The sequence below is a fragment of the Alligator mississippiensis genome, chromosome 7 (genome assembly GCF_030867095.1).
Source record: "Alligator mississippiensis isolate rAllMis1 chromosome 7, rAllMis1, whole genome shotgun sequence".
Taxonomy (NCBI): Eukaryota; Metazoa; Chordata; order Crocodylia; family Alligatoridae; genus Alligator; species Alligator mississippiensis.
In genome coordinates this window covers 33949349-33973144 of record NC_081830.1, presented here as the reverse complement: position 1 = coordinate 33973144, position 23796 = coordinate 33949349, and the positions used below count along the sequence as shown (strand labels likewise).

Genomic DNA, 23796 nt, shown 5'->3' with positions numbered 1-23796 from the left:
GTGGCAACCGTGGCATAACATTTGGAGTTTTATTTTTTGTATGTAGAATCAACAGCGTTAAGCAGCTAGAAATTTCCCCCAGTCTGATGCTTGCAGCCATGACTAGGTCATTTGTCACGTTTGACCAACTCATCTCTCATCAATTCTAATGGCAGCTGTTTTAATTCTTTACTTATTTTTAATCCTCTGATTTCCTGCCCTCCCCACATCATCTCGTAGAAGTCAGAAAGGTCCATATCTGTTTAGAAGACAGTATCCATCCTGAGCAGAAGGATTCAAACATTTCTCTAAATTTCTCGTCGTGTGCTACATTGAACACAATGTTACAAGCATAAAGAAATATGAAGCTTTCTCATCAAACTTCTGCCTTTCAGTGGCTTTAATGGAATAATCACTAGCTGAGCTTTGTGAAATTTGAGGTGTCAAAGAACTATGCTTTAAAATGATGCCAGTGTTGAAAAGCTGCTGGGAATCATGGAAATGGAATGTGATGTAGCTTTGTAGCTACCACAGTGCTACAACACTGAAAATGACTCTTCCAGTAACGTCCTATACTGTGCTTTTAAAAAAAAAAAAAAAAAAAAATCTGCTTACATTAATCTAAATGCAGGCAATCCATTTCCTGTCACCACCTACAGCTTTAGGCAAGAGAATAAATCTATACATTGAATTTTCATAATCATGAATCACCTAGCTGCAGTATTGACCAGCAGCTTTTACAGTCATTATTGTGGGAATCAAGAACAATTCCCTAGGCCAATTCTACAAGATATCACTGGTGCCTATGGCAGCACCCTGAGGTACACTGAACTACTCTAGAGGGCCTGCTGCCTAAACTAGAAGCATTGTAGCCACCGTGGTAGACAGGCTAAATAGCTGATGGGCAGGCTCAAAAGCACTATGAGCACTATCGCAGAGCAGTGCAGATTAGCCCACCCCTTGCATCCTGCAGAGGCACACCTATACTGAATTCAGTGTCGTTAAAGATGAAAAGCCCATCTTCATCTTAGAAATGAAGTAGCCAGTTACAAAGCCATGTTACGAGGTGCTCCCTACCTAACTTACAAGAGCGTACAGTGCTCACTTACACAGTTCGTATCACCAATATCCCATGACAGCTAATTCCACTCACTAGCCATGTTTTGCTCTTCATTAATCCAAAAGGTCCAAGAGGCATAACAAGTACCTTCACTTTCTCTTCATTCACTGTTCAGAGTGAGTTAATCCTGGCAGATTCACCCTTAAAATAGGTCCAAACACTTCTGCTATGAAAAAAGTTCAGATATCCACAGAGGTAGATCCAGAGGGGACATGATGATGTGACTGACCCCCATTATCACACCACGCTAGGCCCCAGTAGCCAGTACCACCGCGGCACTATGCAGGGGCCCAACAGATGCAGTGTCAGCACGCAAGGGGCCGGCGGTGGTGAGGGCTAGGGCTGGGGCCAGGCCTGAGCAGGTCCAAAGCCCCAGCCCCATCCCGGCGCTGCCAATGGCCCTGGCCCCAGCCAGCACCACTGCTGCCACCTACCCCAGCCTAGTGCTTTTGCTGCTGGGACAGGCGACAGCGATGGTGCTGGCTGGGGCTGTTGGCAGCACCGGTATAGGGGCAGGCCCCGAACTCATTCTGACACTGCCAACAACCCCGGCCTGGCATCCCAGTGCTGCCAAAGACCCCGGCCACATGCTGCCAGCAGGCCCCGGGCTCGCGGGACCCGGACCTGCCAGCACCGCCGCCACCCGCTCCAGCCCTGTGCAACCCCAACCTCAGCCCGGTGCCGCCACTGGCCCCATCCCGGCACTGGCGATGGCCTGGCTGCAGCTCCAGCCCCGTGCTGCCAACAGGCCCTGGCCCAGCTCCAGCCCCAGCCCTGTGGTGCCCACAGCCGGGCTCCAGCCCCAGCCCCAGCCTCATGCTGCCCACAGCCGGGCTCCAGCCCCAGCCCCAGCCTCATGCTGCCGGGAGGCCCTGGCCCTGGCCCCGCGCTGCCCACAACCCCAGCCCCAGCATCCTGCCACATACTCCCTGCCCTTGTTTTGTTTTTCTGGCATGCCGGCACTCTGGCACCTTCCAGGGTAGGCATTGTGGGGGTTTTCGACACTCCGGCCAAAAAACGTTACCTACCCCTGGTCTAGCCCATGGCGCCTCCCGCCACCCCGGGCATGCAGCAGGTCTGGGGCAGCTCCACGGCTGGACTGCCTTTCTAGGCAGACCAGGTAGCAGTGGCTCCTTCCAGCTGCTGCCACTGCTGGCCCCAGCTCCATGGTACTGGTGGGGACCTGTGTGCACAACCCCAACCCTGGCCTGCCCCACATACCTGCTTCAGACTCACCCACCCATGCTGAGCAGTGGCAGCAGCAGTGGCAGCTAGGCAGAAGCTGCTGCTGGGAGCAAGGAAAGAGCAGCCCCTCCCCTTTCCCCGCTGCCAGGTCCTTCTTGCTGCAGCCACCTGCCCAGGCTGCCCTGCAGCTCCTCTGCACTGCCACTGCCACCCTGCTGGCTGGCCCAGAGGCAGTGGTCATGGTGGCAGAGAGGAACTGCAGGTCAGTCAAGGCATGGGCTCTGGGAAGCTGCAACAAGAAGGACCCAGCAGCAGTGAGGGGGAGGGACTGCTTTCCCCCCCCATACCAAGCAGCAGTTTCTGCTCAGCCACTACCACTGGGCGGGTGGTCCAGAACAGGAGTGGGGCAAGCCGGGGGCAGGGCTGAGCACGTGGGTTCCAGCAGATCCACTCTGGGTGGGTTGGGGTCGGGGCTGTGCACATGGGTTCCAGCTTGTCTGCTCTGGCTGCAGCGAGTCTGGAGCAGGCACAGAGTGGGTTGGGGTCGGAGCTGTGCACATGGGCTCCAGCTAGTCCACTCCAGCCAAGGCAAATCCAGAGCAGGCATGGGGCAGGCTGGGGTTGGGGTTGGGGTTGGAGCTGGGGCTGTGCGCTGTTGCTGGTGGCGGGGAGGAGCTGCAGGGCACATGGGCTGTTGGGCGGGCCCATGGCAGCTCTCCAGAATTGCCTATGGGGCCCATGGGCCCAAATACTTGCCTTCCCCTGAACTATACTGTTCTCAGTGGTAGCAGATGACAGAACAAGAAGCAACAGTCTCAAGCTGCAGCAAGGGAAGGTGAAGTTAGATATTAGGAAAAACTCTCATGAGGAGGGTAGTAAAGAACTGGAACAAGTTACTCAGAGAGGTGGTGGCATCTCCATCCTTGGAGGCAAAGGCCCACCTAGACAAAGCCTTGGCTGGATGATCTAGTTGGGGCTGGTCCTGCTTTGAGCAGGGCGTTGGACTAGATGTGACCTCCTGCTTCCAACCCTCATTGTCGGTGATTCTATGATCTGTTCCCTTTATGCAAGTGTTTCAGAAGGACAGCGTTAAATAGCTTATGAAAAACAGAGAGAGAGAGATCAAAACAAACTCAAGGCAACAAAATATCAGACAGGGTTTGTTTTTTTCCTCCCCCTAAGGATGAACAACCCCTAAACCAAGGTAGTCCTACTTGCTAGAAAGCTGGTTTGGAATCTAGTTTGGCAGGCTGCGTGGCTGGGCATGTCAGGGTGGGGCCCAGGGTGGGAGGGCTCTCACAGCCCCCTCAGCTAACTGAGCAAAACCTCTGAAATATTAGCAGAGAAGCCTGGAGAGGACACCACAGCCTTACTGCCCCTGTACACCCAGGACAGCACAGAGAGTTTCCCTCCTGACATGACAGCTGGAAATGGCTTTTAGTCACTTCACAGCTGTAACAATGACATTAAAAAGGAAAGAAAGGTGTTTTGCCCTGTCAGGGCCAGAAATAAATCTGTTGTTTGAATCAAAGCAGCATAGCACTGGCCACTGAATAAAGGGGACAGGCACAAGCCTATGTTCTTTTTGAGCAGGTAGATAGGCTGGCAGCCGAGGGCAGATGAGGAAATTTTCTGACATCAGTCCAATGTGATTCCTCATCGGTATTTCCATATAAAAGTTAATCTGCACTTCCCTACCCAAACCTGCCATGGACTCATGGTCTGTACCCACCCAAAAGTATGGCACACAGGTCAGATCCTATTCCACTTATCAGGTCCACTTAGGTGCATAAATGAGATCCTATTCTGCTACCCCTGAAAAAGGGTGAATGTTTAAGGCAGCTTCCTCCAGCTCTCTGCTTGTCCTGTTTTAGCCTTAGGAGCTTGAGCAGCACAGAAAAGGATCCCATTTAAACACCTAGAAAGAAGAACAGGATCTGGCTCACAGCTTGTATGCCCATCCACAGAACAAGGAATAGATTTGCAGCCTGTGCACCCAATTCCAGAGCACAACTGTAGGCATGTGACCTGCATACCCACCCCATAATGGGAAGTAGGCAAGGGGCCTGTTTACTCTTCCCAAAGTCTGGCACGGACACCTGGCACGCACATCAATCCCAAATAATGGCCTGTATGCACCCAATTACAGCATGGCATATATACATAGCCTGTACACCTACCCTAGGGCATGGCATAAACAGATGAGTTGGTACATCCCCTCCTCGATTTGGCACATGACCTGTACACTCACCCCCACAGTATGGCACAGAGACTCGGCATATACACTCACCAGCAGACACGTGGCCTGAATCAGAGGCTGGTATCAAGACTTTTGAGAAACAAAAATAAATAAATCCCTAGACACTCCCATAGGGACAGGCAATATGACCCAGAGTGGTGGCTGAGGCTACACATCATGAACCCCACAGTTGTCTGCTACACAACAAGCAATGATACCATAGGCTAGATACCAGGGCATCCTGCCCCTCACAGACCAGCCAGCCCATGGAGATAAGGGAGAACGCTGCTGAAGAGCACAGCCACCTGCTCAAAAGGGCAGTCTACAGGGAATCACATGCTTGGAGGCAGGTCTCTTCTTCAAGAGGGGACAGTGGTGCACATGTGCACATTTCAGCCAATCTGTTATTCCTAGCTGCTGTGAACAGCATTTCACCAGCACGCGGGGCCTGAGCTGTTTTAGGTTACAGCTATCTGACACCCATCTTGGTCACCAGGGTACACTCAAATGTACATTTGGAGCTACAGAAGGAGGCCAGGAAATGGCAGCACATTACGAACACAGGTGGATCAGGAGCCATCCTCCCATAGGGCAAAGCCTTTAGGAGAGCTCAGTAATGAGAAGTTTTGAATGGGACGGCATTTCCCAAGGAAATTCCCCACCAGTTCCATCTAGAAATGGGGCAAAGAAAAGGCTGCTGTCCCCAGCAGAAAGATACTTGGACTCTGCCCAAGGGGACCACAGCCACAACACTGCTTCCCAGAGTGGTGACTATAGCCAGGCCCTGCCTGGGCAAGCTGCAGAGGGGATCTGCCTATGGAAGGGCTCCTAAAGACAGTTCTGACCCTTGCTGCCAGGAATACCTGCAGTAGAAGAGATGCTGTCCCTTGGCACTGGGCAACAGCCTGGAGCTGTACATGGAGTGCCAGTCCTTCTGTCCTGCTCCACACCGACAAGGAGCCCCTTGGGGTTCGGCTCCAGCCAGAAGATGTCCAGTTGCAGGGGACTGAAACTATACATGGTTCAGAAACAGCATCTGACCATAAAGCACTGCCATGAATTACTACCTAAAGCAGGGGCAGGCAACGTATTTTGGCTGGAGTGCCAAAAAAAACCACAGTGTCTACCTTGGAAGATGCCAGAGTGCCAACATGCCTGGTGCAGCTGTTTGCAGCCTCATGGCTGCAGCTGACCCAAGGAGCCTGGTCTGCTTGTAGTAGGGCTTGCAGCCTCCCAGCCACCTGCTGGGAGCAGCCTGGGCTCCGTGGCTAGCAGCAGCTGCTTAGAGCCGGGGCTGTCAGTGGCATGCCGAGCAAAATGGCTTTGTGTGCCATGCTCAGCATGCATGCTGGGGGTTGCTGACCCCTGATCTAGAGGCACATATGGCAAATAATGCCTGCTGAGGGCTTCAAAGTTCCTGTACCTTTGGGTATTAAGCTGCACTTCAAAGCATCAACCATGCTTTGCCATCTCTTCTTCTCCATACACATCCCCCTTCCACCCCAGTCACTCCCTCCTTTGCTTCCTGATATAAAGAGTGTCCAGATCCTTGCAGTTGACTAGCATGTCTAAGGCCAGGCCCCCATTTACAGGCTTTACAGCTCAGCTCCACTGGGCAAGAATGTGATTCTTTACAACACAGATAGGCTGCAAAAGTCCTAGCAGAGATTCACTTACAGCTTGTTTGGCTCATTGACGTGGAATAAGCTATACTTGCAAAAATACTTCTTTGGCCACCATATCTGCATCTCCAACTGCTCCATATAGCTGTCCCTGCAGAACTATTCCAGCAATGTCTCAGTATAAATCAGGCCTAGACTTTTGTGCAATCAGCAGCAGCAAAGATGGGCACCACAAATACCTGAAACATTTCTTCCTTTATGCTTTCCCTAGACAGATCTTTGTGGTAAGTCAGGGGAGTCTTCTGTAACCCCAACACCACTCACATTTGTACACACACCCACATGCAAGAACCACTGAAAAGTCAAGGCTAGATTGCCTCTTTCAGGGGTGGAATTTTGAACCCCATGGACTGACCCTTGAAAAGAAACTGGTCACAGGTACAGTATAATAGGTGGCACCTCATATGGAAAATCTGTGATGATAAAAGCAGATAGATACATTTTCCACTTATAGGCCATGTCTAACCACAACAGGGCATAACTTTGGAAAAATAAGACCTCACCCAGTTACACAGACAGCAAAACAACTCTCACTGCTGGCAAAAGGAATCATGTGAAAAGTTTTTATCTTTACTGCAGAGCAAGGAAGAGGGATCTTGGTTATTGGGCAACCAAAAATGCAAAACAAAGGAGGGCTAATCTCCATACACCTGGGAAACAGCAGCTGGCTACACGTGCGGAAAGTAAAACAAATGGGAAGAAAAAAAAAACAAACCACACACTGGCCAGTCCAAGGGCTATTCAAGGCTGCATGGAACAGAGCAGCACCCTACTCTTGAGCAAAGACCACAGTGCGAGTGTGAAAATGGGGCTTGTTTACATCAGGAATACAGGCTATCATAGCATCCCTCCTGCTGATCCAGCCTTGCATTCATGTACAATTAGTACTAGGAAGTTAGTAACATTTCTTTTAAAAGGATTTCTTTTTAGAGGCATGAATGTGACTGGTACAAATTAGGGTGAAATTTAGCAAAGAGTCCAACTAAAGAAGGGTAAGCTATAAGACTAGTACTTGTACACATGGGATAGACAGACAGACAAACTGACTCTCTCTCTGCTCAGTACTGATTTTCCACACTCCAAACTCCCATTGCAGTTTGCATTCAAGGAATTTGATGAGCCAGCAGAGCAGGATTGGGCCCACAGATATCCCAGCACATGTTTATCAGAAAAGCTTTTTTTTTTTTCCCCCCTGATAAGCTTAACAAGGAAGCATAAAAGTCAGAACTCTGGCTACAAGCTGCAAAAGTGTCCATTAACTCCCACTGGAGTCTGAACCCTGTGGCTCTATAATTCTTTAAGGGAGTTTATTTCACAGCACTCAACTTCCAACTGTTATCAGATTCACCCTTATAAAATGCACAGAGTGCTGCAGCTCTGAGTAGGAGAATATTAATGGTGAATACCTATGAAGTCCTTTGACTCTGCTTCCACCCTGGCTTCTTCCCTGTACCTTTTTCCAGAACCCAGATTTTCAACGTGCCAAAAAAACACCACTCTGCAATACCAATAAGCGGCTGCACTCTGATCTGCTTCCATGGAAAAGCACTACTCTTGTGTCCCCAATAGCAGAGATAGAGGCAGCGATTAGGTGAGTGACGATAACACTCAACGACGTCTACACTTTCAAGGAAGATGTCGGGGTCTTTCTCTACATACTCCACTGGGAAAACAAGGCAAGGATCCTCTGGTGCCATCCTGAATTCAGTACCACTGACTCACCTGAGCTTCACTGCCAAATGCTGTTGTAGAACTCGGCGAGCAACTAACTCTGAAGCAACTTGCACAGTGTCATCATTCACTTGAGGCTTGGGACGTCAATGTTACTTCCTAAGTGGCTCTTTCTCTCTGGTGGGGAGAGGAGGTTATTTGGGAAGCCTGAGGTTTTTTATCGCATCCACTTCACGCTGCTCAGCGCCATTTGCTCTTTGCCAGACATGCACACCTGCCATTGAGCTGACCCAGCAAACATCAGGCCTCTGTTAAGAAAGAGCCTTAGATCTCTGCTCTCTGCGAAGCAAGCCGGCTCCTCCCTCTTCCTCCCCAGGCTGGTTCATTCAGTAACTGCCATGTCACAAAAGCCACATGGCACTATTTCCTTCTTGAACTGCCTAATGCTATCAAAAGCCATTCATAAAGACATTATGCTCCTACCGCGGTCAGTTGGGAGTTCACGGCTCCATAATTACCAGTTGGCTCAAGCCTGTTAATTTTCGAGCTTTGTTCATGGCTCCTCCGCAATTGAAATTTGGGACCCCTGATCTGCTTGGGAAAAAGCTTGCACAGACTAGCAACTACCTGTATGGGCTCAAGAACAAGATGCTAATCCTGCCCCCAAATGCCTACAGTCTGGGAACCACATAGCCCTGGGTAAACATGTGATACGTGGCTCCACAGTCCCAGCCTAGATTTTCCACTGGACAGTGCATACAGCAGCATCCACTCTACAGCCACGTATGCTAACTTGAAAGCCTGATGGGGAGGGCAGTGCCGTGACCCCGCTTCTCTCTCACTCTACCTGTGCTTGATGAAGCCCTGTGGACCAGCTCAGAATTAACCCTGGCCCTGAAGAACTCCCCAGGTGACACAGAGCCAACACAATGGCTCCAGGCCAGCCACCCACCCCTCCCCACAGCAAGGGCTCTGGCCAGAACCAGGCAAGCCCCAAAGCAGGTCCTTTGCAACTTGGCTGAGCACAGCACAGGTGGGGGAAATGGGCAGAAGCCAGATGGTGGTGGGATCCCTAAAGGAACTGAGAGGAGGAATGATCAAGAAGGTACCTATAAAGGGCAGCTTCAGGGAGAGGCCAGGGGAGGAATAAGATGGTACCTGTGAACCAAGTGGAGACAAGGGCAAGGCTTCTTAAGGGAGAAGACCACATTCCCCCTCATGTAAGGAGAGCAAACAGAAGAGATGACAAACCAGCAGAAAAAGGAGTGAGGGGTGCCTGGGACACCAGGCTAGAGACCAAGTCAAAAACTAGCAAAGGGGAGGCAGCAGGTGAGGAAGTAGCTCTCACCAGGTCAGCTCCCTTCTCTGCAAGACCCCTGTAGGACCAGGGACAAAGCAGAGGAAGTAGCTTTAAGGAGAAAAGCAAGGGAAGTGGGTGAGAGGGCTGGGGCTCCATGGCAGGGCTCCCAGGGGGCAAGTAGAAAGGAGAACCAGCTGACAAGGACAGCAGCTGGCAGGGATCCTGCAGGTTTCTCCAGTCTGCCCAGCCCTGGGAGCAGAAGCAGAGGAGGCAGCTGGGGACACAGAGGGAGGAAGGCAGCTGAGGGAAGACAGTGAGGTTGTGATGGCAGAACAGAGAGGGCCACAGACACCCGGCAGACTCCAGGGAAGGGGCAAAGAGCAATGCAAAAGGTACGAAGGGCCAGCTGGAAGGACAGGGAGTGGCCAGCACAGTGAGCTGAGCTGAAGCTAGGGCTCTGATGACCCTCCTCAGGGGAGGCTGGCAAAGCCAGCTGGGGCTGACAGGCAGCGTGGTTGAGTGAGAGGTGTCAAGGAAGGTCTGACAGAAAGCAATGAAGGCAGAGAGAAGCACAGCTCTGAGCTTGCACCCGCACCACAGCTGATCTGTTCACAGCAGAAGGAAATAGCAGAAGAGAGGTGCCAGCCATGCCACGATCTGCAGAAGGGGACTGCTACCCTCACAGCACAAATCCAGGCACAGCCAGAGCTCCCGGAGCCAGACTCTTCCTTCCCATTTCATTGCTAAGCCAGGCAGCCAGCAGCATCTCCCCTTCTGCCTGCTGCTCTATGCCACCTTGCGAGAGCCACCACTGGGGAGCGTTCATGCCACATGGCACCATTCCCTTCATAATGCCTTAACCTGGGCTGCAGCAGTTCCCACAGCAATGCCAGGCAACACTGGGCAGGGGGGAAAGGGGCAAGATGCACAGCACATCATCAGCATCCAGCACCTTTTATTTCAGCATTAAATTGCTACTGTTGCCATTCTCTGCCTTTCTGCCCTCTGCATTTCAGCTGGGGAAGTAGGAGAGCCAGCTGTACCCAACAGATCCCTGAATCTGAAACTCACAAGGGCATTTCTCCTCTGAGCAAATTTTCTGTACATGTCACTTCTACACTCAAGTCCTGAGCTATGAAACTAGCTCTCTGGGCAACCCACTCTAACATCCAAGTGATGGCAACTGGGCATTCCTATCACTGTCTGCAGCTTGCACTGTGGTAACACCAGCCAGGGCTGATACCCACTTCGGCCAATGCATGACAAGGGAAACTCCCTGCCCCAGAGAGCTTGCAGTCTGAATGGACCAAACAGAAATGACTGGGGGAAGAGAACACGTTACTGCTATCCTTGATTCGAGAGAAGTTCCTATCGATGAGCTATATATAAATAGAGCTGAATATAAGAGAATGACATCACCGCCCAGAGTTATAACATACCAGACAGATTCCTTCTGGAAGGAGTCAAGTTCCTCCAAATTATAAATGCCAACATTTTGCTGGGTTGGGAGGGGATACTGAAGTTATACATTAGTCCTAAACGTTACCAAATAAAGGGGCTTTAGTTGTTTTCTCCCCTCTCCAGCCCTCTGCAAAAGAATGTCCATTCTAGATGTACAGCGAACCCTATTTCATGCAGCCAGGTAAGAAACTGGTAAAAGAAGATCACTTTGCAGCAATGGCAGCTAACAAAATTATGGTGTAGGGCTACAGGAAGTTCTGTATAGCAGCTACCTAGGACAGGACCAAAGGCAGTTCTTAGGAAAAAAAAGTTTCCTTGTAGCTCTCCAGTCTCTGCTGTAAATCCAGGTTACTGCCCATATAAAATTTCCAGCAACCCTGTGCTTAATTGCCTTGATTAAGTTAATTAACATCATACAATGGCTTTTCTTAATTTAGGCTTGGCATTTACCACAGCTTCTTGCAACAAACTATCCAATGCAATTTGAGCCCTCTCCAGTTTGGTCACATCTTCGCAACTTTATAAAAAGAAGAGATTTCTGAAAGCAATAAAGGTGGGGCCATCAAAGGCAGCACAATTTCAACTCCCTTTCCTCTCAATTCTACTGCAAAACTTACACCTTAGCAGTAAAACAAAGGAGGAAAAGGGGGAACAAAGTCAAGAACAAAGCAAACTGGAAGGAAGAAAACCTACTGCCGTGACAAGCAGTGTACTTTGCTGAGCAACTTTTGGGGCAGCAGAAACATAGCCATGGCTTTTTCCTCAGTTCTCATCAACCTTTCAGCTCCTGCTCCCCCAGGTAAGGCATTTAGAGAAGAAGATCTCACACTGCTTCTTCGGAACTATACTTTTTTCTTCCTGTTCCCATCTCATAACCCACCTGATTGTAACAGGTTAACCCACCTATCCGCAAACATAAGCTTTCACTGTAAGGAGGGCAGGGGAGATATGCACACAACAGATAAAGCTGAGAGATTCACACATCTGTTTCTGACAGCTTCTCCAAGGGTTTCCCTTTCTGTCTTAACCCAGCAGGGGGGAAACTATGTTTTTTAAAAATAAACTGCAGATTCAGGGGCTGAAACATTTTTCTGTTCATCGGATAGCTTTATGGGGGGGGGGGTGGAAATAGGTGTTGGCATGCAGATCTATCCCCTCCCCCCCCCCAATAAATATTACACTTATAAAGTTCCATACCATGTCTATATAGAATGACAGTGGGACAAGCAAATTAATACCACACTAGAAATTTAAAAACACTTCTTCAGCAGTAGGTGAAAGATTTTTTTTTAAAGATAAAAACTCCTTATCTTGTGGGGGGGGGAGCTAAAACAGAAGGACAAAAGGTAATGTCAAATAAACCAGCGTTTGGAAATGAAGAAAACAACTTGAAAAAAGCACTACATTTCACCAGTTAAAAATGGACAAGACTAAAATTGTACGTGATGAAATAACACTGAGTGGAGACAAGGTCTGTGAAAAAAAAATTAAGCAGCAGCATTCAAGCTTTTTATTCCTCCATTTGAGAATCTCATGTGATAATTCCTGCAGTTTCTTCCCACAGTACCATACATAAAAAATTGCAACTATTCTCTCTCCCTGTTAACAACATGTGGAAAGCCAGAATGAAGTTCATGATCAAAAAAAAAAAAAATAAGACCTTAAAAATAATGCTGAAAGAACACTGCAATTTGGCTGCCTAAAATAGAACACATACATGCCACCAAATGAAAATTACAAGTTTGCTAGCAACCAGGGAAATTGTAAAGTAAAAGATTTTTTTTTTTTAATATTTTAATGATAGTAAACTTGGGGGAGGAAATGCATATTTTCAGTGCGACAAAGGTGTTAGCTATTTTGTTTGCCTAAAATAATAATACTTAGCATAGGCAGCAACTCACATCTGCAAAACATGGGGCAAATACCCACTAAATAAATTTCACTACAACCCTGCATGGTAGGTACACGCGTGCTGTCTCATTCTTTAATAGCCGAATAACTCAAATTTAATTGCGCCTAAATTGAGCCCTGTGCAAAAAAGCAAATAAAATTCAAATGATTTTCTTTATACCATCAGACACACTCTCAAGATGGAGACATGCTGCAATGAGGTTCAATTCCCCTAGTCTCTGTAAGATCCTCTTCCAGCCCATGTCAATACTCTTTCTCTCGTAACAATCCTGGTTAAGTTTTGTATCACAGAATGCCCAGGGTCTGTCCCGCTCATTTCTAGAATTCCAGCGGTGGAGCTGACATTTAAATCTTTGATTAACATTTGAAAAATGTTGCTTGAATGGGCTTTGAAAAAGTAACACATTCACGGATCAGCCAAGTCAGGTTTTTCTTTCATTGTATCCCACGCAACATCACTTTTGTATGTGGAGAGGACAGCGCAGAGGAAAAGGAAAGAGGGAGAAACTAAAGATGTAAGAGGTCTGTCAGTCTCTCCTGACTGGACTTCCCTTCCCTTGATGAGAGCTGAACTTCCTTGGCTAAAACAGTAACATGATTTACATGTAAGATGATCCTTTATGTCACAATTCTGCATGTCAAGGACAAACTGAACCAAACAACTGGATGGTCATTATATTAGCCTATTGGCAGCCCACTCTTCTTTGTGTCATGTCCTTCTGCCCCTTGGTATGCCACAACTGAAGCATTTAACAAGCCTTGCTGTCCCAAGACTCTGCCTATCTTCCACCCTAAGAGTCCTGCCTATTTTTTAAAAGAATATTGCTTTACTTCAAACAGCTACCATGAAAATGAATCATGGAAATTGCACACAAAGCTGAGACCATCGCCTCTAACCATTTTGGGCAAGTGCTCTCACAGTTGTGAACAGTCGTTTTTTCAGACTGGAATGGTGATTCACATTTAAGCATCATATAGTTAGAAAAAGTTTCGATGGGGAAAAATCACTTCCAAAATGTACAGCTTCCCCCATTTAGGCAAAAACACAGAGATCTGTACAATCTTCCTCAGTAAATAGAGCAAATGGCCAATTTTTTTTTTTTTTAACTTTTGTGCAATTTTCTATCAGAATTGATCTGCATACACCATGTTAATGTTCCTTTTCCTGTTAAAAACAACAGCAAATTATTTAACGAGGGCTTCAAATGTTGCAGAGACACGTTAACTTTCTCCCTCGCATTCTCTAATACGATATTTAAAAAGCAGGTAAGATCTGAGGAGAATTACTTTTGAGAAATATCATTACTCCTCGAGCCATCCTAAGATTAGCTCCACAAGTGAAATTTTGGCAGGTATTCTTTGCCTCTATCTCTTGTGCAACTGGCTCTATATCCACAGAAAACAATAAAAGGGGATGCCCAGAACATGCCACGTGCATGGGAGGATTTTTAAAGTTGAAAGACTTCACTAAAAGTCGTTGCCTTTTTTTCTTTTTTTTAAATAAACCTGGAAAGTTATTGTACATTTTTAAATGAAAATTACATTAGGCAGACTTGATTTTAAAAACGAGATGGGTATACATTAGACATTTTCTTTTTCTTTTTTTTTTTTCCTTTTTTTTTTTTACGTAAATCAGAACAGGCATCCACCACCAGTTTGCTATTCAATAGCACAAATAAAATATTTTAAATGGTCTAAATATTTAAATATTTTAGAAATTTGGTATTAAATTAGAATTAAAGATTCTTCTCATTCTCTTGCTCAGTCCATTGTTCTACATGTTCCTGGTGCTCTTGTTTTTCACACTTAAAAATAATGTAGAAGCTTAAAACAAAAGAGCAATAAAGACGCTAAGAATTAAAAGCATTATGGTAACACTAAATTGAATTACTTGCTATATTATCACTCTTTACCAAATTGATCTGTTTTATTTCTGCCAAATACACACTACATTAGATTTAACATTGTAGTGATTTTTTTGTTTTTTTCAGTATTTCACAAAAAATGCATAATTGTTTAATATTTATTAATATTAATCAGGTATTCAGTGACTATAATTAATAATCATAGTTTCAAACTATAACAAATCTCAATTAAAAGCACAGTTGCAAAATTTCTTTTAAATGTTACATTTCCAATTCAGCAGATTCTTGAAACAGGCTGAAAACATCCTATTTTAACCAAATAATGTATTCTTTGTTTCTAATGGATTTAAAATTGATGTTATAATAAAGTGGGTTTTTAAAAACTGAGTTTGCCTATACACAATGTTGTACATACAAATAAATACAATTGGGATACTGTTTTCTTTAACATTCCTATAGGAGACAAAAATAATTTGCATGAGAGAGAGAACACAATTGCTGGGCTTTAACTCATGAAAGGCAAAGTCATAGACTTTCCTGCAGTACTTCATGATATTCCCCCCCACCAGCTCGCTCACCTCCAACAGGTCTGTGTTACCACGTGGAGGTGTGCAGAAATCAATTTGCAGAGCTGCATCTAACCCTTTTACACTATTTTTTAAGCTATGTAAACACCTTTGGATTAGAATGGATGTCATTTTAATTTGTATTTTTTGGGGGGTGGGAAATAAATAAAAGCAAAACAGTTCCTGAAGACACTCAAGAAAATTCTATTAACTAAACCTAGCAGTAGGAATGAATCTTACTGTCTGCACATCCAGAGAGATTTCAAACACATTTTAACAGACATCTTATCATGTTTCCCTTCTTCAATTAAATCCAACACAAAACCATTCAAATGCTGCACTCCCAGTCCAAACATGTCACAGCATAAAGTGTGTCAACCAAAACCAATAAAGCATAAAACAAACCTGGACCCAAAACATTTTAGAATATTTTATATAAACTCAGCTTGGATCAAATCTAGGGATCAGGAGAGGTGCCCCCTGGGTATATTCACTACATTATGGTCACATGGTATTAAAACGATAGGAGAGTAACATCATCTATATAAAATGGAAAGTCCTCAAATACTACACATCTAATTAAAAACAATCCCCCTCCAAAGCCAAGGGGAATTTTGCCTGAATCCTGCGAGCACAGGGCAAGAGCAGCAAAATTTGGGCAACTCCTAAAAGCTACATGGGAGATTTGCCTTGATACAGAAATTCCACAAACACTAGAATACATCAAGGGGCACCTATTGAAAAACCACAGGCACAACTGTGAGAGCCCATATTCCAGGTCAAAATAACGTAATAAAAAACAGGATGAAAAGTACAACCTTATTGATACACCACTAGACTGACAAAGTACATAAAACACAGCCCAACTATATTTTTAGAGAGGGGGGTAGGGAAAGACAAGATTTAAATCAGATTTCAACAATTAAAAGAAATCAAGGTTCCAAGCTGAAGTAGAGAACTTGGGCGCAGCTGAAAGGAGAGTAAAATTAAAGGGCTGTGGAGGGGGGCAACAAAAATACGAACATTTTTCTCTGGACTGTGCAGTGATTTTTTTCCCCCCCATAGGTAACATTAGGACCTCCCCTCCCTCACCACCCCCTCTTCCCTCCCACAGTTACTAAGGCTGCAGTAAGGATGAAATCACAGTTCACATCTTTTTTCTTAATGCAACATGAAGTAACAGACGTGGAAACTAAGCCTTCCCCAGAGACCTGTGCTTCTAACTCACAGGGATCTAACCTCTGTCATTCTAACAAAAGTCCTAAAAGTGCAAGAACGCCGAGAAAAAGTTATTGAAGAGATTTAGTTGCTTCGAAACACTATGTATGGCTTTTTCCCCCCTTTGGGGGGTTTTTTGTTTTGTTGTTTTAGGTAGAATTGTGCGTGTTCATTGTAGAAGAAACCCCAACACTGTCACATCCTTCACATATGTGCATTAGGAGCCATGTCATACATGCTGCCAAACATTAACCATTTCTCACGGAGCTTTGACTGTACACGCTTACTTCCCATGTATTTTGAAAATACTACTTGAAAAACCACCACACTGAAAACCTCCAGTATGAGACTGAAATAGCAGCAGCACCAAGTTAACACATTTGAGAGTCCTGTATGCAGTCTGTATACTTAGCCTGCATTTCCACTGAATCACAAAACATGGACATTTTACACAGACACGTGCTCAAAAAACATTGCAGCTATACAATAAATTCTAGGCTTCCTCCCCACACACACACTTAATTAAAAATATAAATAAATTACACATCCTACATATCCTGAGATTCAATCTTCTAAACACCTGGTAAAAAGGTTCAAGTCAAGGATCCTTCAAATGACCAAAGTAATTGTAAATACGTGAAAAGGAAGGGGAGACCTCCCGTTGGTAAAAGCAAAACCCTGCGTTCCGTTTTGTAACGCTTCTGTACAAAGCTCGCATCAAATGCAAACAACACATCCCAAGCCTTGGAACTACTGCAGTATCTAGCAGGCAACAAAGGTATTTTCAAGGAGAAACTGGTGTTGAAGTTTTCATCTTCCTGCCTATCGCTGGGGAGATTCAGAGCAGGAAAAGACCCAGTAAGACTGCACATTCAGAAGTGCCCTGCCATATTTGATCCCATCACTCTTTAAGGGTTGTGACGTCAGTCTCTCGTGGCACTTTCTTTGGATTCAATACATGGGATGAGAAGAGGATTTCTCCCCTGCTCAAAAAGTTTCACCAACATGGGACACAGTCCCACGTTAACAGACCAGAACTCGCTCTCTCTCTCAAAAAAGAAAAAAAAAAAGAAGAAGAAAAACTCGAGTCAAAATGGTACACGCAACTTTCTCCCTTCCAAATGCAGTTTAAATATTATTACCATCCCTGCAAGAGATGGCCCAAGCCAGGCCTTCCAGGGTGTGGGGGGGGAATAAATTAAAAAAAACAAAACAAAAAAAACCCCACAACCACTCCTGCTGGAACCATTTGAATTGCTAGACCTCTGTATCTGTTACATTGCCCGTAGCTGTATTTCTGAAGATTAAAAACTGCCTGCCCCTACGTTAGCAGCAAACCTTGTCAGTTTACAGAAGTTTGTGCTAAACAGCTGCCCCAGTAGAACAATAACAGTTGCTTCTATTGCCAGCATTAGAACAACGTCTAAAATCAAATCCGAGTTGGGAGGATCAAGGGCTTCGCCTTAATTTCCTCCCAACCCAAATGGCCACCAAAAAAAAGAAAAAACAAAAACAAACAAACAAAAAAAAACCCCACCAAACAAAAAAAAATAAAAAAGGCTTTTATGAACGCGTCACATCTCAAATCAGGAGAGCCACCAAGGGGAGACATGTCACTGCCCGCAGCCGGAATAAAAATGAAGGCAAAGACAATGCAACCCGGGGGTTAGCGGCAGCTTCACCTGCGCGCACAGAGAGCGCTCCATCTAGGCTGCACCGCATTTGGTGCCACCCTGGGGTGGTCCCGCTCCCGCACCCCACCCTGGCGCCTCCACCAGACCAGCCTTTCGGGAGGCTCGGGCCAGGCCGCCATGGCCCCGCAACCTGGCTTGGAGCAGCTGGGGCTCTCCGGAGCCGAGCCAAGGTGCTGTGGCCCCCAGCGCCTGGTGGGCAGGCCGGCATGGAGGACACAGCCCGCATCACGCCGCCCGCCAGCGGTGCTCAGCCATGGCAGAGCCCGAAAAACAACAAAACCCAACCCCCCCCCCCCCCCCCCCACGGGCAGCACCGGGGGCTGGGGGGGATTTCAGCGGGTAGGGTCAGGAGGGAGCCGTGGGGCCAGGCTGGCGCTGCCAGGGCGCGCTTCGGGCACGGGGGGGGGGCTGCTAGAGACTTTTCCAAGTCGGTAAACAAGTCCCAGCGGCTGGACAGCCCGAGCCGGGCGCCGCTGTGCCTCGGGTGGCCCATAATGAAAGTAAAAACGCAGCTGTCCCCAGCCCCGCCGGTGCCCCCGGGGCAGGGCAGGGGCAGGGGCAGGGGCAGGAGCCGCGGGGGAGGGCGCGGGCTTTACCTCAGCTTCTTGGGGACGGAGTAGTCCACCTCCATGACTTTGCCATGCAGCTCCACTTTACCTGCAACACACAAGCAGGCGCTCAGCACCTCCCGCAGCCGGGGCCGAGCGGGGATGCCGGGGGGCTCCTGGCGCGGCCCTCCCCGCGGGCCGGGGGCGGGGGGCGCGGGGCGCGGGCGGGCGGGCGGCAGGAGGCAGGAGGAGGAGGAGGAGGGCGGCAGGGAGGCTCCCCCACGCGCGCCGCGGCGCTGGCCTGGCGCGGCCCCCCCGGCCCCGCTCGGCCGCGGCTTGCTCGGCGCCCCGGGCGAGCCGGGCCAGGGCACCTCGTAGACAGGCGGCCGGGCGCGGGGGGCGGCGCGGGGGCCGGCCGGGGGGGCGGCGCGGGGCCCCAGCGCCTCGCAATAAAATCGGAGAAAAAAATCGGGAAAAAATGCAGCGCGGTGCACGGCGCGGCGGCGGCGGCACATGCCCGGCCCCGCGCGGCGGCCCGCCCGCCCGGCCCCACGCTCACCGGACAGCGCGTCGATGGCGCGGATGGCCCAGTTCTGGTCCGGGTAGTCCACGAAGGCGTAGCCGGACTTGAGCAGCACCGGGCCGGCCAGCGGCAGCTCGCGCTCCCCGAAGAGCCGCTCCAGGTCGGCGGCGGTGGCGGCGGCGCTCAGGTTGCCGATGTACAGCTTGTTCATGCTCCGGCGCTGCATGGGGGCCGCGCACCGCCGCGGAGCCCCGCGCACCCCGCACCGCCGCCTGCAACCGCGCCGGGCAGCAGGCGGGCGGGCGGGCGGGGCCCGGCAGCGCCGCCTCCTCCCGCGCCGCCGGGAAGAGCCGGGCGTGGCCGCGGGGCTCCGCCCGGCCCCGGCCCCGGCCCCGGCCCCGGCGCGGAGCCACCTGGGGTCGGCGGCAGGGAGCCGGGCCGGGCTGCGCAAGAGGAGCCCGAGGCGGGGAGCGCGGAGGATGGAGCGCGGGGTGACAGAGCGAGGAGCAACGGGCTCAAGTGGCAGCAAGGGGAGCCGGGCTCCGAGATCAGGATGAACTTTCCAATGGGCGGGGAAGCGCCGGGCCAGGCTGCCCGCAGAGGTGGGGGTGACTCCATCCCTGGAGGCTTTGAAGACCCGGCCAGACAAAGCTTTGACTGGGATGAGGTCCTTGGGGCTGCTTCTGCTTGGAACCGGGGGTTGGACTCGCTGTGACCTCCCCTCCAGCCCTATGACTGTCCTGTCCCCAGGCCTCCTTCGGCTGGGTGGAGGGCAGCTGTGCCCTTACACCTCCGCCCCCAGCCCTGGTTTCTCTTCCAGTCCCCTGAAGAAGAAACCACCTGATGCGCACTTGGTGGCCCCGGCTCGCAGGGGCTTTCAGCCCTCACTCCCCATGCACATCACGTAGGCCTGCACCACTGGGGTCTTGGGGAGTTCATTCCAGGAGAGAAAACGGCCCCCGTTTTTTCTGTCCTCCACCAAGCAAGTGGAAGCTCACAGCCTGCATTTTTGAAGGGGTGCCTTGAGTCCAAGGAGCAAGCCTGGGGTCTCCAAAAGTTGAGGATCCCAGCCTCTACATTTGGGGCTCATTCCTGTTTTTGATTACTCTCTTCAGAGCAGAACCAAACTGTCCCTTAGAAGAAGCTCTGGAGAAGGGGCAGGCGCGAAAGCCCAGCTCCACAAGAGGCGGCCACATAGGTTTCCTTGAAGAACATGACAAAGGGACACCAGTGGCTCATTCTGCCAAGCTCCTGCCCACCTGAATATCTGAAGAACAGTAACGCACATTCACTGTGTTTAAGAGCTCAGTGGCAGGTGGCTGTGCTATCTACCAGATTTGTAGAGTCTGAATCCAAACTGGACCATTATGAGCATCTACCCTGACTGTCTTCGTGACACCAGGCAGAGAATGTCACCTAGTGTCTCCTGCACCAGGTCTGTCATCGCTGGATGAACTAAAATATATCCTCTAGAAAGATATCTGGCCATGACTTGGACTCATTATCTGCACCGTTAAAAAAAAATTCTTGTCTGAATTGGTTTATGTTGACTTTCAGGCACTGGATCCAGTTATACCCTAATGTACTGGCTTAAAAGAGGCCTCTTTAACAGCTGGGCGATTGCCATACTGAGGACTAAGAGAAAAAAAAAGTGTAATTCTTACGTCATCTGCTTTTTCTTAAAGAAAAATATTCAAGGATGGCCTCACTGAGGTCTAGAAGTGTGTTCATTCTCTGTAGGTTTTCAGGCTTGATCCAAAGCCCGTGGGAGCAAATGGAAAGATTTCCTTAGACTTGGACAGGCTTGCGATCTGGCCTTATGTGCCGATTAAGAAGTTTCTTCCAGCAAAGGTTCACTGGATGGCAGAAAGAAGAATGCCTTCACAGAGCTACCATGCATGATGCATTCAGTGGTCCCTCCTTTCTCACGCAGCCCATGTCCTGTCATCAAACCAGAGGGAGAATTCTGCCTTGTTTGGATGTCTTGAATGAGCTATTGAAGTGAAGGGTTCTTCCTTAGCTGAATTCGGGAAAGACTCAGATGAGCTTTCACCGAGAGAATTCATAAAAGGGCACTATCATAACTTCCTTCACAACGAAGGGCAGGTAAAGACAATTAAATTAAAACAAGTTGAGCAACAGATGTGAGCAAGTCCATAACCCCCAAATGCTTTTGCTTGATTGCTTCCATGGTCTGCTGCAAAGTAAGTCATGTACAGGTCTGCGTGTGGTGATCCTGCACTAAGCAGACACCTTGGCTATGGCTTTTGAGTCTTCTCAGCAGTGTGTGCACAGGAAATGTGCCGTGAGGAGCATGGCTATGTGTTGGTAGTTCATCATCCACCCAATGATTCTGCTTTAAGATGACCAAAAAAAAAAAGGCAAGCAAGAAAACTAAAGTTTGGGTTCTTTATCCATCTCATCCAGACTATCTCTTTCAAAGCTGGACAGATGCAAAGTGCAATAGTAAGCCTCTTAGGTAGCTGCTTTGTTCTTCTAGATTCAGTCACTTCCACTTGGAATTGAAGCTTTTCTAGTTTCTCTTATTTCCGTTTCTTCCTGCCTATCCTTTATACTGTAGGAAAATGGATCATTACATGGATCTGTTTAATGGCAGGTCTTGACTTTGCCCTTTTGCAAGAAGTCCAAGGCAAGATCTTTGCAGAAGGGAGGCTGCATCATAACTGGAGGCTATAACAAAAGATCCCAGAAAAATTTTTTTTGGAAGGGAAAAGGAGGTTCTGATGAGTTCTGAGAGTCAATTTCCCATTCAGTAGAGCCAGCTAAAGATTAAGGGGAGTCATTTCTGTCTTCCTACTTCTTCAGTTTGCACTTGTGCTGCTAGACAGATTTTGAAAACTCTGCTCTCATCTGGTCAATCTCATTCATGTCTTTCCCCTCTCCTGGTAAACTCTGATAGGAAGGAGATGATGCACTTGATGGATTAAGAATAGCAGTGATGGATGCTTGACACCATGCACATAGCAGAAATAGATGGGATTAGGCTGTGGTGATGTGAAGCTGGAAGAATCCCTCTGTCTCCAATTTCTTCTTCTTTGCTTTCTGTGCAGTTTCAGCTATTCTACCATATATCCCTGGGAGCAGTAGCTAGGCCATCTACAGATGGAGGCAACTTCAATTTCATAGATTCACAAAACAATAGGGAAATCAGGTGAGAAAGGGCCTCCAGAGATCATTTAGTCCAATGCCCTGCCTGAGACCAGATCCTCCCAAGCAAATCCTTCTCTACCCTATTACTAAAACTGCACAGGCAACTCAACTCACGCAACCACCAAGCTTAGTATGGTTTAAGTAGGGGGACAGCAGTGACTAATGTCCTGCTGCTGGAAGGATTATTAAAATATGTTTGAGAGATCCCAGAAAGAAGGCCATGCCCCCACTGCAGAGGAAGGAACACCCTCCCCCCCCAAGCCCACACCAGTCCAAACAGGGGATAATATTCCTTCCTGACCCTGAAAGAAGAGACAAGACCCTCTAGCCAGGAACCTCTGGGTTTTCGTCCCAACAGAAGCATTGACACAGCCCAGTCAAAATCCTCAGCCTTGGCTGTAGCCAAGACCCTGCTTCTGAGAAAGGTGAAATAAAACCCTGACGTGCAATAACAGAAGGGGAAATAAATTCCTTCCCCACCCCAGATGGCAAACAGTAAAGCCCAGAAGCCTAAGAAATCCCCACAGTAGAATATAGGTATTGATACACCTAGATCACACCTGACCAATATTATCCAACCTCTTGTTGGGAGCTGCTGCAGCTCTTAAGTGGCCTGTCGTATCTCTGACCAATGCATCACCCATACATCCCCTTTATCTTAGACCCATTTTACACTGAACACAGCATTGGAAAGTTCACTGGAGCTTTGGTGAAACTAACCCTCAAGCAGCTGATGTGAAGTGGCTCCTCCAGAAATGCGACCTTAACCATTGCAAGAATTTCCCACTTTCCCATTAGAGAAACACTACACAAGCAAAGAATGACCCATTTTTTTTAGTAACCCAAGTGACTAGATAATCCCTCCAAGGCCCTTTGCTTCTGGTGTTTTACTTAATGGAAAGATTGTTGTATCTTGACTCCTCTCAACACACTATGGCAAGACTAGTCTACTTATTAAAATGCAAAGAAATGTGTCAAAAGTAATTTTGAGTGAAATTGCTTCATCAGAATATTGAATAATTGATAACCCAATATCTGAATGCCCTCTTTGTTGTGTGTATAACAAATGCATTAATTTACTGTAACAATAATATCTCATTGTGTTTTAAAAAATAGCTGTAATTGAAAGCAGTGTCTTCTTTTCCAGTGAGAAGCTATCCATAATTTGGACGGACTAACAGATGAGAGATTCATCCTTTATTTCAGCAAGTGAAACCATTTCCATGAGAAAGCTGCAGAGGAGGTTCTTGGAGTAATTAACGTTCAGCCTGTTGTAATATTAGGCTACGGGCTACACCTCAGTATGCTTTGGTAAATGGATGTATCCGTCATATGAAAGTCATCACTTTCCCTACAATTTCTCCCTGTCCCCAGACAACCTGTATTTTTTTGGCCTTCTTGGAGTCAGGTGTAACTGACACAGTTTCTTAAAGACAATTTCTCTTACCATGCTATACCTCAGAGGCTTCTTTCTTTCCCCAAAGCTATGTCTCTGGCAGGTTTGGCTAAAAATACTCTCATTCCCATGGCTTGCTTGTTGCAGAGAATGGCATTTGTCAGAAGAGTGGCCTGATGGAGGAACCACTTCAAGTCGGCTGGTCTGATTGTACCATGGAGCAGCAATCCCACAGTGCATCAAGGGTCTGTCTAATGCAACTGCCCC

General features: G+C 48.0%; 1 protein-coding gene and 1 long non-coding RNA gene across 3 annotated transcripts in view; one reads left to right on the top strand and one right to left on the bottom strand.

Annotated features, from left to right (window-relative positions):
• Nucleotides 1–19269, bottom strand: part of IGF2BP2 (insulin like growth factor 2 mRNA binding protein 2) — a 113003-nt gene extending 93734 nt beyond the window's left edge. For both annotated transcript variants that reach the window (XM_059730795.1, XM_059730796.1), the window contains exons 1-2: nucleotides 18999–19269; nucleotides 18488–18548 (exon numbers count right to left, since the gene is read on the bottom strand). In XM_059730795.1, the coding sequence (XP_059586778.1) occupies nucleotides 18488–18548; nucleotides 18999–19188 (251 nt within the window). In that variant the 5' untranslated portion in view covers nucleotides 19189–19269. The remainder of the gene's footprint in view (nucleotides 1–18487; nucleotides 18549–18998) is intronic.
• LOC109283679 (uncharacterized) lies at nucleotides 19266–23579 on the top strand. The gene is made up of 2 exons (XR_002090951.2): nucleotides 19266–21068; nucleotides 23281–23579. It is a non-coding gene; the product is annotated as an uncharacterized LOC109283679 (long non-coding RNA).
• The last annotated feature ends 217 nt before the right edge of the window (nucleotides 23580–23796 follow it).